This window comes from Fundulus heteroclitus, chromosome 6, assembly GCF_011125445.2.
Source record: "Fundulus heteroclitus isolate FHET01 chromosome 6, MU-UCD_Fhet_4.1, whole genome shotgun sequence".
NCBI lineage: Eukaryota > Metazoa > Chordata > Actinopteri > Cyprinodontiformes > Fundulidae > Fundulus > Fundulus heteroclitus.
Genome location: NC_046366.1, coordinates 2917947 through 2931085, shown reverse-complemented (window position 1 = coordinate 2931085; position 13139 = coordinate 2917947). Strand labels below are relative to the sequence as shown.

At 43.9% G+C, this 13139-nt stretch overlaps 1 protein-coding gene across 14 annotated transcripts in view; it reads left to right on the top strand.

Annotated features, from left to right (window-relative positions):
* The window catches only part of mast3a (microtubule associated serine/threonine kinase 3a), a 47113-nt gene that overhangs the window by 3967 nt on the left and 30007 nt on the right, over positions 1-13139 (top strand). For 2 of the 14 annotated variants that reach the window (XM_021322065.2, XM_012873592.3), the window contains exons 1-5: positions 2892-3350; positions 6050-6138; positions 6392-6464; positions 8554-8574; positions 8768-8849. In XM_021322065.2, coding sequence (XP_021177740.2) covers positions 3265-3350; positions 6050-6138; positions 6392-6464; positions 8554-8574; positions 8768-8849 — 351 coding nt within the window. In that variant the 5' untranslated portion in view covers positions 2892-3264. Of the gene's footprint in view, positions 1-2891; positions 3351-6049; positions 6139-6391; positions 6465-8553; positions 8575-8767; positions 8850-13139 lie in introns of those variants that run through there. The other 12 variants (XM_036137863.1, XM_012873598.3, XM_021322068.2 and 9 more) reach the window with 10 other exon arrangements.

Below are 13139 nucleotides of genomic sequence, written 5' to 3'. Positions count from 1 at the left end.
GAAAGAAGATGCATTATGTTCACATATTTTTACAACTAAAAAAATTACTGTGTGGGCTTTTTACCCTTAGATAATATTGAGTACAACCGATTTAAGGTCAGAATCAGATGTCACCTACTTAGTAAATAAACTGATGTTCTGTTTCTGGCCTCAGAGGTTACTTAACTTTATTTTATACATATAGTGCCATTTCACAACAAATGTCATTTCAAGGCCCTTTACAAAGTAAATTGTAACAAATCGTCCAGATATTCATTTTGTGTGAATATGCCAGATTTAGCCACAAGGGCTAATTTATAACTGTAGCCCCTTGGCAGTTTGATAGGAAAAAAGACACTGAAAAACACATAAACAAGCCATAACATTTACCAAAGATGGGTTAGTTTTTTAAAACTATGTAGGGTCTAAAGAACATCACATCCACAGAAAACAATAGGTAAAACTTTTGTTAATTCATAAAGTGTGTTAATTTACATCATGCAGTTTTGATTATTGAAAAGCCACTGTTTAATAACCTGTCTTCCGCCAGCTGTATGTCGCTCCGCCTAGCTTCACTCACATCCATCTGGGACACCGCCATAGGAATTGCCTTTTTTGAAAGCTGAGCCTTATCAAAAATCCTTGCATATGATTGGATAAGCCACTTGTCTGTCATCTTTATCGACGTGCTATTTCAACCAGTCACACCGAAGCTAACCCGTGACGCTGATGAGAGCGACGCACATCACGGTGACAGTGACAGTATTGACAGTGAGCTGATAGGAAGAGGGGGGAAGACAGGCGGCAAAGCGCCGCGGGTCGGAGTCGATCCCGGGCCGACCGCGTTGAGGACTAAAGGCCTCCTAACATGGTTCGCGCTAACCGCTCCGGGACGTGTCCGCGTCCGCTGCGCCCCGGAAAACAAAACTTGCCAAATCCGGTCGGGAGAAGGGCGAAAACATCGTTTCCACCAACAAAAGCCTTCAGAGCCGTTCTCTGATGTTCTTTTAATGAAACAATATTAGGTAGATTGGACAACATGGAAGAAATAGCAGCATCAATGTTAACGCTTGCTTCCTCGATGCGAGCCGCCATTGCTGTCAAAACAGTCTCACGTCACGGTCGCTTCTCCACTACGTCACATCTATAAAACTCCAGCCCTGCGTCCTGATTGGCCAGACCATAAAATTGGTTGGAGAAATCATTCTCTATGGGAGAGGTCCCAGATGGATGTGAGTGAAGCTAGGCGAAGCGACATACAGCTGGCGGAAGTCAGGTTAACTGTTTAAGGGATTTACAGAAATAGGCATAAAATGTTCCTTAGTTCTAATAATACTATGTTACAATAATGTGATGCATGAACTGAAAAAGCCGACTGACCAAGAGAGCTTTTCCTGAATTAGATGTTACGGTCTCCCCTAGGAGCTGCTCTTGCATCATTCACTCCTCTTTGATGAGTATGTAGCTACAGTGGACCGTAGCTGGCATTGTGTTGTTGACTTAGCAGCAATCTCTTATACCAAGAATACATGTAGTAACTGTGGAGAGGAAAACTCCTTTTTAGTAGCAAGAAAATGACAGAAGAACCGGGGATAGTGTGAACCCCCATCTGAATGGGAACTACACATCACCCCAAGCACCTTCCTCATGGTGAAGCATGGTAGTAGCAGCCACATGTTGTAGGGATGTTTTTCTTTAGCAGTGGAGCTGGTCAAAGTCAATAGGACAGATGGAGCTAAAAACACGGCATAGTTGGAAGAAAACCTGTTAGACTAACTCTTAACAGTGGTCTCAAACTCAAATCCCCACGGGCTGGTGTCCTGCAACTCTTAGATGTGTTCCTCGCCCTACACACCTGTATCAAATGGCTAAACTACTTTACTAGCATGTAGTCAAGGGCTCAGTCCGAATACCCTTATAGAGCAAGGACTCTTTAGCCAAAGTGGAAGTGCGTCAGCTGGTGCCATAAGGGCTGTCCGAATAGTGCAGTCAGTAAGAAAGGAGGTAGGAAAAGGAGCCTGTATGCTTTCTCCCGCTGCTAATTTAGCTTAGTAACCTCACAATGTCTCTTACTGACCCAGAGAGCTATAAGGACTCCCACAGTCCTTTGCGTGACATATAATGTATAAGCACAGGCCTGTCTCCAGCTCTGCTAATGAGCTCATTTGGGAGTCAGGTGTGTTCAACCAGGGACACATCTAAGAGTTTAAGGACACCGGCCCTCAGGCACTGGAGTTTGAGACGCCTTGGTTAGAGGCTACAAAGAGTGGTGATTCACCCTTCAGCAGAGTAAGTGCCCTTAATATGCAGACATAACTACATTGAAATGATTTAGATTCTGCATCCACCTGGATGATTTATGAAGTCTTTGGTGATGTCACAGATGCAATGTGACCGAATTGAAACAGTTTTGCAAGGAATGGATACGAATTTCTGTTTCTGGATGCAAAGAGCTTAATACATTTGCCCACCACACTTTTCAGATTATTTATAAGAAAGCTTTATTATGCTTTTCCCTCCATTTCATTTTTTTATGTGCCAATTTGTTTTGATCAATGAAAGGAAATGCTTTTAGAACTGCAGTTGTGTCATTGTATGAATGGTTTTGCCAGTGACTGTAAATATGGAATTATTATTTTATGCAGATAAGAGTAACTTTCAGTGTTCTCGGACATTTGAAGGAGGGAAAGCTTTAAACCGTATACGCCTAGCTGTACAGGTTATTTCGGCACTGTTTTAGCCATTAAGATAGGTGGGGTGGTTTAAAACTGCATGCCAATAAAATCCAAAACTGTAACGCAGCGCTTCGCTTGATTGATATTACGTGAAATGGTGGTTGGTCGAGTTTTTCCAACAGCTCCTGAAAGCCCTGCTAGTCCCGCCTTCTCCCTGTGGCTTCGCTCCTGCGGCTGCGCAGTTCACACCAGACGACGTTGCTGGCTGCCGAAGAAAGTTTGTGTCCCTCGGTGGGCTGACCGTCCGTATGATGCTGCATATCTCGGATGACACACGCAGCCTTGCTGAAATTCTGCTCGGACGGAGAAGCCGCAGCTGAGCGGACATGGCCGCCCCAGTCTCCCAGCCGAACCGAGCCGCACCGCCGCTGGTCCTGGGTCAGTTCGTCCCGGAGCTGAATGGAGTTTCCGCTGTCGGACTCCGCGCTGTGGCCTAAACCACCGCCAGCAACACATCCACGGGGAGAGGCTGTTGAACATGGTGCCCCCACTTGCATGAGAGGACACGGAATCTGACGCTCCCGCTGGCTTTTCTGCTCTGACCGCCGACATGTCGGACCAAAGCTACTACTGGACCGTTCTGCCCAGCTACAAAACCAGCTTTGTGACTGGAGCAATGATGAGAAGGTCAAAGAGGTAACGAGCGGCTGGGGATGCTAGTGGTGAACGTAGAGACGCTGTTGTCTCCGCGGAGGTGTGCGGGGCTGCACGCGCAGCCTCACCGAGCCGACTAATGATAAATATCTATATATTTTTATTTTATTAGCTGGTTCACAGCGCGCAGACGCAGCATTTCTTCACTGCTTTCTGTAGATGTCAAACGGACGGTTTTAGAGAACCCTCCAGAGTCGGTTACATCCGCCCTAGATGTTTCCGACGGAGAAACGTGGCCTGTTTAGACGTGTGTGTGTGTGTGTGTGTGTGTGTGTGTGTGTGTGTGTGTGTGTGTGTGTGTGTGTGTTTCGCTCAGACGGACTGCATTGTCTGCTCCCAGCTGTCGCATAAAGCGACACCCAGAGCTGGCCGTCGCTCCTAGCTGGCGCGTTGTTGAGGAAACGTGCTTTAGCTTTTAAGTGTCTGCTAAACGAGACGTGAGGCTTTACCGTCTGGCCGGTTCCGCCTGATGGACCTGCCTGCCTTTGTCAACAGGAGAGTTCACAGAGGACACCCAGGGGATCTTCCTTGTTGTTACCCCTCGCATGTTTATTTCCATGTCTTCTTTATAACTGAGCCCGCTGTTAGAGTTGCCTCTAAAGCCAGTATAGACTCCACGCCCCGATGCAAATGTATAAGCTGAAGGCAATAAACGCAGTAGACATAAAGCTCAAAGTCAAAGACGCTGTCCTTGTTTTTCTCTCAGACCAACCAAACTGTGGGTGGGTATAGCGTCTGGTCAACAGGCCATGGCCGTAGCGTTCTGTTTATCTTGCGCCTGTCTTGTAAATCATTCTCCTTTCAAGAAAAGAAAAAGTCTTTCCAAAAATTCAACACGTGTCTCTGGTGACATCATCTTAGGCACAAGGCAAAGGTTTGTTTTCCTTCTGCTTCTTTGAGCGCGTCTTTACTGTGTCCTTAAAGGAGACAACCAAATGTTGTCTCCAGCAGGAACAGTTGCGGTACCATCGGTTAGGGGAGGGCGATACGGACCTAAAATCTTATCCCCATATACCGTGGTAATGTAATAATGATAAAAGTGATGATGAAAGACTATTGACTCCTTCTGGCAGTCTGTTTCAGGTGGCTGTGATCAGTTATAGCCCCATAAACACAAATACCTCCTTAAAAATCATTTATAAATGTAACGTATATTAAAACAAAATTAGAAATATGTTTCATCAGGACTCTAGTTCCATAAAGACGTGATTTTTTTTTTTCTCATGTTTTTATTACCAAACTTACAACATTTAATCATATTTTTGAATTTATTGTTACTCTCAATAAAACCAAGAGGGGAGAAAACAGCAAAAAATAGCAACCCTGACAGTACTGCCAGTTTTGCGGGTTTTTCAAACACCACTAGTTGGAATTTATCGCGTGGAGATAAATCCAAATTCTAAGAAATTTGTCACGATGAGGACGAGGTTAATACGATAAAAGCCCGGCCCTATCATCCACCGTCGCTGGGAGGTCATCTGAGCCAGACTGGCTCTAACACATGAGGTTAAAGCCCTTCAGCTCAAATCTAACCCGTGTAGCTCAGAGCGTATGGTGAAGTCTGTCAGACGTTGCCGATCCACCATGACGCCTCCTACCGCCGGATGATCGCGTGATGGTTGTGCCTCTTACTAAAATGAAAAAGTAAAACAAAGAAAAAGAAGCGAGCTCTGAAGTGGAAAGCAATGGTTCATGACCCAGTGGTGTCGGTCCGGTCCAGGTACTTCGGTCAGACGGACACCAGCTGATACGGTTGATGCCATTAGGCCTTAGCATGGACCCCGACACACCACTGTTGTCCAAACACAGGCAGACGCTTAGCGCTAGCCGCTACGCTGCTCACGTGCTCATGGTGTGACACAGCAGTGCTCCTTCTGCACATTCTTCTTTCTTTGTTCGGACAGACTGTTTATTCTGTCTGATAGGAATGAAAAAGGCCACAGATCTCAGGCAAACGCCTCATTGGCTCTGTGTGTCTCATCTACCCTCTTTTCAACGGGTTTTTTTTTTTGGGGTCGAGGCCACATAAGCAGAACTGGAACGTGGGGCTCTGGCGTGGTCTCCGCGCCCCCATCGTCTCAGGGTGCTGCGGCTGCCAGAGCAAAGGACGGAGACCTCGGGGTGTTCCACCGAGCCTCTGTCCACGAGTTGAAGTCAAACTGAAGTGGAGAGAAACTGGAAGTCAGATGAGGATTAGCGCACCAACATTTTCCATGAAGCCTGCAGGCAGAGCATGGAGCAGAGTCATGCAGGAAGTGGACAAAGTCACTTCTGATCTTAAGGTTAATAGGTTAGGATTTGAATGGGACCAAATCTGGGTTACTCAAGCTAAAAGAATTTTAGTTTTTTTTTTTTTCAGATATCTGTATATAAAGTCACATTTGAAGAAAAAAAAACCACCCTTTGATCCACCGTTAAAGGCTTAATTGGGGTCCATTAAATGATGGCATGATGGGTTTGTTCTCCAGCTTTATAGGTCTGTAAATGTTATCAGAGGGGTCGTAAAAGTGCTTGGCGCTGGTCTTATCACCATAACCCGGTTAAGTTCATAGGTGGCCAGCGTTTTATTCAGCAGCGCTGATAGCAGACGGGTGAGCACCACGTGCTTGTTGTTGATGGCCTGCGTAAACGTGCCGGATGAGCAAACCTTTTCTCTCCTCCTTGTCTCCCTGCTCTCACAGTTCCCGTAACAACAAGAGGAGGAGTTTGGCGGTTGGGACTCCGTCGCCCACACTGTCACGGCCTCTTTCACCTCTCCATCTCGCAACAGGTACTCGTTCACCCACTCGGCCCTGTGCGTGTTAATGTTTGGCAGCCAGCAATGACTGGATGGAGGGGCTGCTGCATGGAAGTTCCCCCAGCCCTCATTTGATGTCATGGGTCACGAGGCTTTGCCTCACTCATGATCCTGTTTTTCATGCTGCTTCCCTAGGAGCGCTTGCTCACTGATTCACCTGGTTAAGAACCCGCAGTAATCTGCAGGTATTTCACCAATGATAAACCAGATTTTGTGTGTCTTTCAGCAGGAAGCAGCCCTTCAGAAAGCCCCAGAAATATCCCTGCCAGCACCTCGTCCAACTTCCAGTTTGCCCGCAGGTAAATCAGATGCCGCTGTTGTTGAATCACGCTCGCATGGAGCCGCGTCGCTGCAGCGCCACCAGATAAAGCCCGTCAATCTGAATGTAGTCACTTAGAATCAGCCTGTCGACTGCACATGGAGAAATGACACGTTTATTTATCACCTGGTAAAAACCTTAACTGATCAACCAGCACATATAAAGGGGGTGACAAATGGACTCGTCGCCAATAACATTTGTATTTATTTGTATTTTGATAAATGGGCACCATGAGAGTGAGAAACCACACTTCGTACTGACATAGGGACCTCTACCTGCCAGAGTCCTGATGTGAAGCACCTCTAAAATACTTAACCCTACCATTATGGGCCCAGTAATGGAAAGTACCACTGGGACCAGCTGGGCTGTTTGAGTGCCAAACATGTCTCTGCAAACATAACGCTAAACCAATTGGATATAGAGTTCACGCACGATCCAACCTTTGTATTGCTTTCATTTTTTTTCGAGCATTAAATAAAATAAAAAGCGGATCAAAGATATTTAGATCGATATGGAACATTCCTGCCTAACCATGACTAATGAATCTGGCTCTTAATCTTCCACAAACCAGCTGGCACGTTGACGGCGTAGGAAAACCGATGCAGGAAGGGTGCTGCAGCTATAGTTACTTTCTCCAGAGTTAAAATCAACTTTCCTCTGAGAAAAACTTTGCAAACAGGCAAGGGCCGGTAACAGATTTTCAGTAATGAGGAACGATGAACCAAAAGCACCACAGTATTTTCACAAAAATGGTTCAACATTTTAATACATAAACTAAAGCATGTAGACTACCCCCTAAATCTAGTCTCTGGTTTTGAAGAGGTTACTGCACAGAATCTTGGACCTTTTTTAAGCTGTTGTACTTTTTATTGAGCAGCATAAGTATGAGAAACTGACATTAGCTGGTTAGAATATCTGCTCAGGTAGCCATCATGGCTAGCTGCTTGATGGGCATGCTCCTCTTGACTTAATAGATTTAATACATTACATGTAATATGAGGATTAGGTGGTGCTCCTTAATTGTCTACACCATGACTGGTTTATGCAACTCATAAGATCAACAGAAAGCCTGTTTTAAAACCTTAAATGTCCTGCTTAGAGCCAACTGGTCCATGCCCATTTGTAACACAGGCAGACTTTCTTTCATGCTAACAATGATTAGCTGGACATGTAGCGGCTTGCGTTGGCAGGGAGGACCGTCTTGTTTCAGTGCAACAAAAAGCCAAACACGAGGAGTTGACATCTAGTTGCTGCATCCTCCTCACCAGTAAACGTACATGGTTTCTGCTCTGATTCTACCGGGAAATGTTCTAACATCAATTTAAAGGCATTCAAGCCCAACCTTTTTCCCTCCCTGGGCACATGACACACTTCAGTTTCCAGCTTAGCCCATTTGGAACTGGCCACCAAAGACAAACCCTGACAATACACACAAAAAGCTGCTCATCAGTCACAAGGGTTGATTGCTGTCAGGCAGTTCCCACATCTAGTAGATGAAAACATTGTGCAATCTACTTATAGTTTACAGTTGCCAAACAAGTCTAATTATGTATGCCTGAAGGTTGAATGTTGCACATATCCCACACGAACCTTTCCTTCTGTCCCTTTGGATTGGGCTGCATGTCTCCAGGACTCAGTTTTAACGACAAAACTTTTGAACTCGTGTCACCTTGGATCAGATCAGCGAGGGAAACTGGGCCACCTCCTCGGAGCTCGCAGCGCCACGGCGGAAAGTAGAAGTCAGAAGGAACGATTGGGAAAATGTATTGAGGGCAGGCAATGACAAAGGTCCGTTTTCTGCAGGAGTTTGATGCAGTGTTTGAAATGCAGAGTGAGTGTTAAATCATGAGCTAGCTCAGTGCTGCAGTGCGATAGCAGCATGGTGGGTGTTCAGGAGCAGCTACATCAGCCAGCTCCTGGCTGCAGACAAACAGACAGACAGATACAATGATTTGACAGCAATGCCTTCTGCCACTACCCATGAACGCTGTTTAATTTGATTTCTCACTGTCTCCTGTTGCCCTCCTGTCTGTCCCCTGTTTGCATCTTCCTCCTTTATGTGTCTGTAGCCAGCTGGCGCGCACTGAAAGGTAAGAAAGCACAGACAGGTTGCCGCACCAACTGTTATCTGCAAGCCGCCTAAACTTGCATGGAAAGATGTTTTTCGCAGAAATACTTCTCTGACGAGAAAGAGCGCTGAGCTTTGAAGTTTGAAGAGCATGAACAGGATGTGACTGTTTGAGGCGCGACCACTCAGCTGCTTGGTGTGCTGTTTTGTTTCAGCAGGGCGGATGGGCGAAGGTGGTCCGTGGCGTCTGTTCCCTCCTCTGGGTACTGCACCAATGCACCCAGTTCATCGGTGTCGGTAAGTTCAGCTCCCATCAGACACTCAACCTATTTAGCCAAATCACTGGCAGGGGAGCGCTTAGCTGCTGAGTTAGTCACACTGTAACGATCAGATAAGAGGGCCGTGCCGTCTTATAAACCTCGGCTGCTTCGTGGCTGACTGGTAAATCTACTCAGATTGCTTACAGCACAAGTCTGCTGAGGAATATTGGCTTTTTAACTGCAGAGAACTTTTCTATGATGGATGTCTTATTGAAGATTAAAATGATCAAAACGCTTGCCATGTTTAGGGTCATGGATAACATAGTTATTAGTTTAGTAGTAGATATCAAAGTGTCTTCTCTGCTGTGGCCAACTGAAGTTACAGCTAAACTTCCTCCAGAGACAGCAGTCTTCCTTCTGGAAGCTTCTGACAGCTGTTGTGCTTTCTTCATTTTTAAAAAGCTGAGTCTTCCTTACACTGCAACAACTTCTACACTGAAGAGTGTCGTCAGTGTGACCTGAGCTTATGCCCGGTACGTTCACTGATTTGGGGGGGAGAAAAAAAAAAATTCTGGGGCACTTTCACCATAGCTCTTGGGTCCACTTCAACTGGATAAGAGTTTGTTTCCTCGGATAGTCTGGTGCGTCTCAGTTCCCTTGGAAATGAAGCCTGGTGTGGCTGTTTGGCTCACAGTGGGAGAGCAGACGGACTATCTGGACAATCAAAGACAGATAGATGACCAAGGCCATGGGAAAACTATCAAGCTTATATGCAGACGAAGTTCTTTTGAGCAATGAAAATCTTAGAACCCATACTTTCTATGGTCAAGCAGTCCTTAAGAAAGGATGAAGCAGTTCCTTGTTCTGTCAGGAAGATTTTTTGTGACTAGATTTATCTTGATCAGAACACGTTCACTAAGGGTGCCATCGTCAGGTGTTCACTCATAATCAACCTTCATGTCCCCCCCCCCCCCCCCCCCCCCCCCCCTTGTGGTTAAGTCAGAAAAGTGCACAACAAATGTCTGGCCAGGTTTATGGTGCTATTCTTTCAATAGTTTCACTATCCAGTCAATGTTAGTATTTTTTATTCTTCAACCTTCAATCTATTTGTAATAAAGTTGGTTTACCTCAAGAGAATGGTCTAAACCAAGAGTCTGCAACCTTTCCAATCCAAAGAGCCATTTTCCCTCAGTCCGCCTCACTAAAACTTAGCATTTTTGATAAATATCTGCTGCAGGAAACGGGTCATTTTTATCGCTACTGTTTTTGTTCTACGTTTAGATTTTAAAATAAAGGGGAAAAAACTTTTGCCAAAAGGATGGATATTTTTTATGGGATGTTTATGTTTGCATTAGGTTGGAAACAGTTTTTTTTTTTTACATCCTTTTTTTCACAAAAATAGATCTAAAGATGGATCTTAACAAATATTATTGTTGGTACTTTTAGCGTCAATCTGTTGTAGAAATTCAAAGCAATTATTTCATAAAACCGAAAACTGCTAAAATCTGCATTAGTTATTTTTTTTGCCAACATTTTTAGAAGACTAGCAGCAGATCAGCCGCTATTGATTAGAAGCTATTCTTTGACACCTAGCAGTGTTTAGCCAAATTCTCATTTTCCCTCTTACCTGTACCTCTGGGTGAAACTGGGTAGCTTTTATACATTGCAAATGGGTACAAGCAGTGGTTAAGCTGTTGGGTGATGGGATATACCTGTAAGAAGCTAATATGCCTTACCCTTAAACAGTCATCATTACTATTTGTCATGTAAACAGTTATCCTGCTGGGCTCAGACCGGCGTAGAAGAACAACACTACAACACAACTTGAATATCACACCTGGTATTCCAGTGGTTTTTGTGGTTTGGTTGTTCAATCAAAACACTAATTATTGAGAAGAATTGCCAACGTTGCCAAACAAAATGCTTTCTACATCACACAAGGAACAGAAATGGCTCCTGCACTGCAAAAAGTAACAAAGAGTAAGTACAATTCTCTTGAGTGTATTGTCCTTGATTTGAGCAGGTAAATAAGATTATCTGCCAACAGAATGAGTATTTTGATCCCTAAAATAGGATAATTAGATATACTACACTTGAAATAAGATGATGGAGATGAGTTGTTCCTATATTAAGTGAAAAAATCTTATTCCATTGGCAGATCATCTTATTTACCTGCTCAATTCAAGGGCATTTAAAAAATTTTTACTTTTTGGTTCCTTTTTGCAGTGTGCAACAGTAAAGGTAGTTTTTCATAAAAACAATGCAACACATTTCTCTGTGAAATGGAAATTAACACCAGAAGTATTGTTTCAGAACAAATCAAGTTACACATTTCTTTTTGTTTCTTCTGCAAGGTAAAATCTTTGCATGGAGAGAATAATTAATTTGAATGTAATTGCCAACACCACTCGTACCCATTTGTTTTTCAAGATTTTGGTTGAAGAGTCCTTACCAATTAGACGTTTTGGGATGGAGCCACTGTGTGTGGGAGGAGGCAGAGAACAGCTGCCCACTGCAGCAGACTGCCTACAACCAAGCGCTGCTGCAACGGCAGCTCTGGATCTAACTCAAAGAACCTTGGGCTGAATCATTGTAGCACCTATAAAAATGTCACTGCAGTCAGAAGTCCGTGGTTTAACACTTTAAAGTCCTTATTGTTATTCTCGCCATGGCTGAGGCAAAAGCTTGCTCAGAAATCCCTACATTTTAGGCAAACTTTGGAGCAAATCAGTCGTGTCTCCCCCTTCCGTCTTTGTAGAGACTGCAGATTTACTGGGTTTCACATACAAGCTCTCTGGTCTGATGTTGGAATGTTATCTGAATGCATAATGCACTCTTTTTGGTCTAATGTGTCTCAAATTTGGCTTTTATGTTGTAATGGTAGGGTCAGAATTTGTCATGAACACCACTGGGATAGGGTTAAATCCTGCCCAGGTCAGGGGGTGCTGGTGTAATGGTGAGAGAGATTTTAATTTCAGCTTGAATGTTCTCCAGTGTCACCATATCTTAGACCCAAATAGGGGGTTGGCCATGTGGCATTTTGTCTGGGCATGTAAAAGTGATGCTGTGCAGGATTGTCAGGTGTTTAAATGAAGCAGAGAAGTAATGTTTATTTTTTTTGGTTTTTGTTGTTGAAATGTTAGGGAAATATAAACGGTGCCTTTCTAAAGTGTTCTAACCCTTAGCGTTTTTCATGTTTTTCGTTGCCTCACAACCGGGAATAATTTAATTTTTTGGAGTTTTGCACCATTTCATTTACAGAAACTTTGGACATGTATTACTCTTTGTTTTATTTCTTTTTCTTTATTGTTACGGAAACAATAGGACAAAACAGCAAAACTTTAGCGTCCATAACTGTTCACCACCCCTCTAAAGTCAGCACTTGAGTTATGTATTTACCGACGGTTCTTTGAAACTCGGATGACCGCCAGAGATTAAGTGCTTTGAGCATCGTCAAGCTCAGCACATCTGGCCACAGGGATTTCCATTCGAAGATGTTAGAGCTGAAGGTGCTCTGGGGGAACATCAGATTTTTTTTTTCTAACCCCACCCTGACTTGTGCTTCTCAACAACTTTCTCCCTGACTTGTTTGGAGTTCCTTGGTCTTCATGGTGTGATGCCGCTTTCCTAATGGTGGTGCAGCCTCTGGGCCTTTCAGAATTGTTTTGTTTGTATCATCATTTCACTAACATGAATCTCTGCTTGGAGAGAGAGAGAGCAGTCTTTGCCCTGTGTTAAAATGCTCGGCTCAGGCTGTGGCTGCAGTTTGAGCTCGTCATGTCAGATCTTCATAACTATCCAAGCTTTCTTCTCAGTATAGATTATTCTTTTCTGGTAGAATCACAACTTTACTCTCATATCATCACCGCTTTATTCTGGCAATGTTATGACTTTCAAGATTCTTTGTTGCTGCGTGTTACTGTGGTGAAATTCCTTCCAGGACATACTCCGGCTTAGAGTACAGTAAACACAACAAACGGATAATAAACATGTGTACAGCTTTTTTTGGTTATTTTTTAATCTAATTAAAAATGGTCCAAGTATGACCCAATCCATGCAATTTTGACTCACTGATATTTTTGTGTTCTCTTTTATTTGAAAAAGTATCAGAGTATTGAAATACATGTTGGTGCCGATACCATGTTGTTTTTATTGTGACAACACTAATATTTCATTTAAATTACAGGTTAGAATGTGGATAAAAACCCAAGGGGGGTGAATACTTTTGCAAGGCACTGTAAATACTGGTTATCTGCCATAACAGCAATATTAATATTGGTCCAAATTTTCACATCTGTGCATCCCTACTTTAAAAATGCAGCGTGCT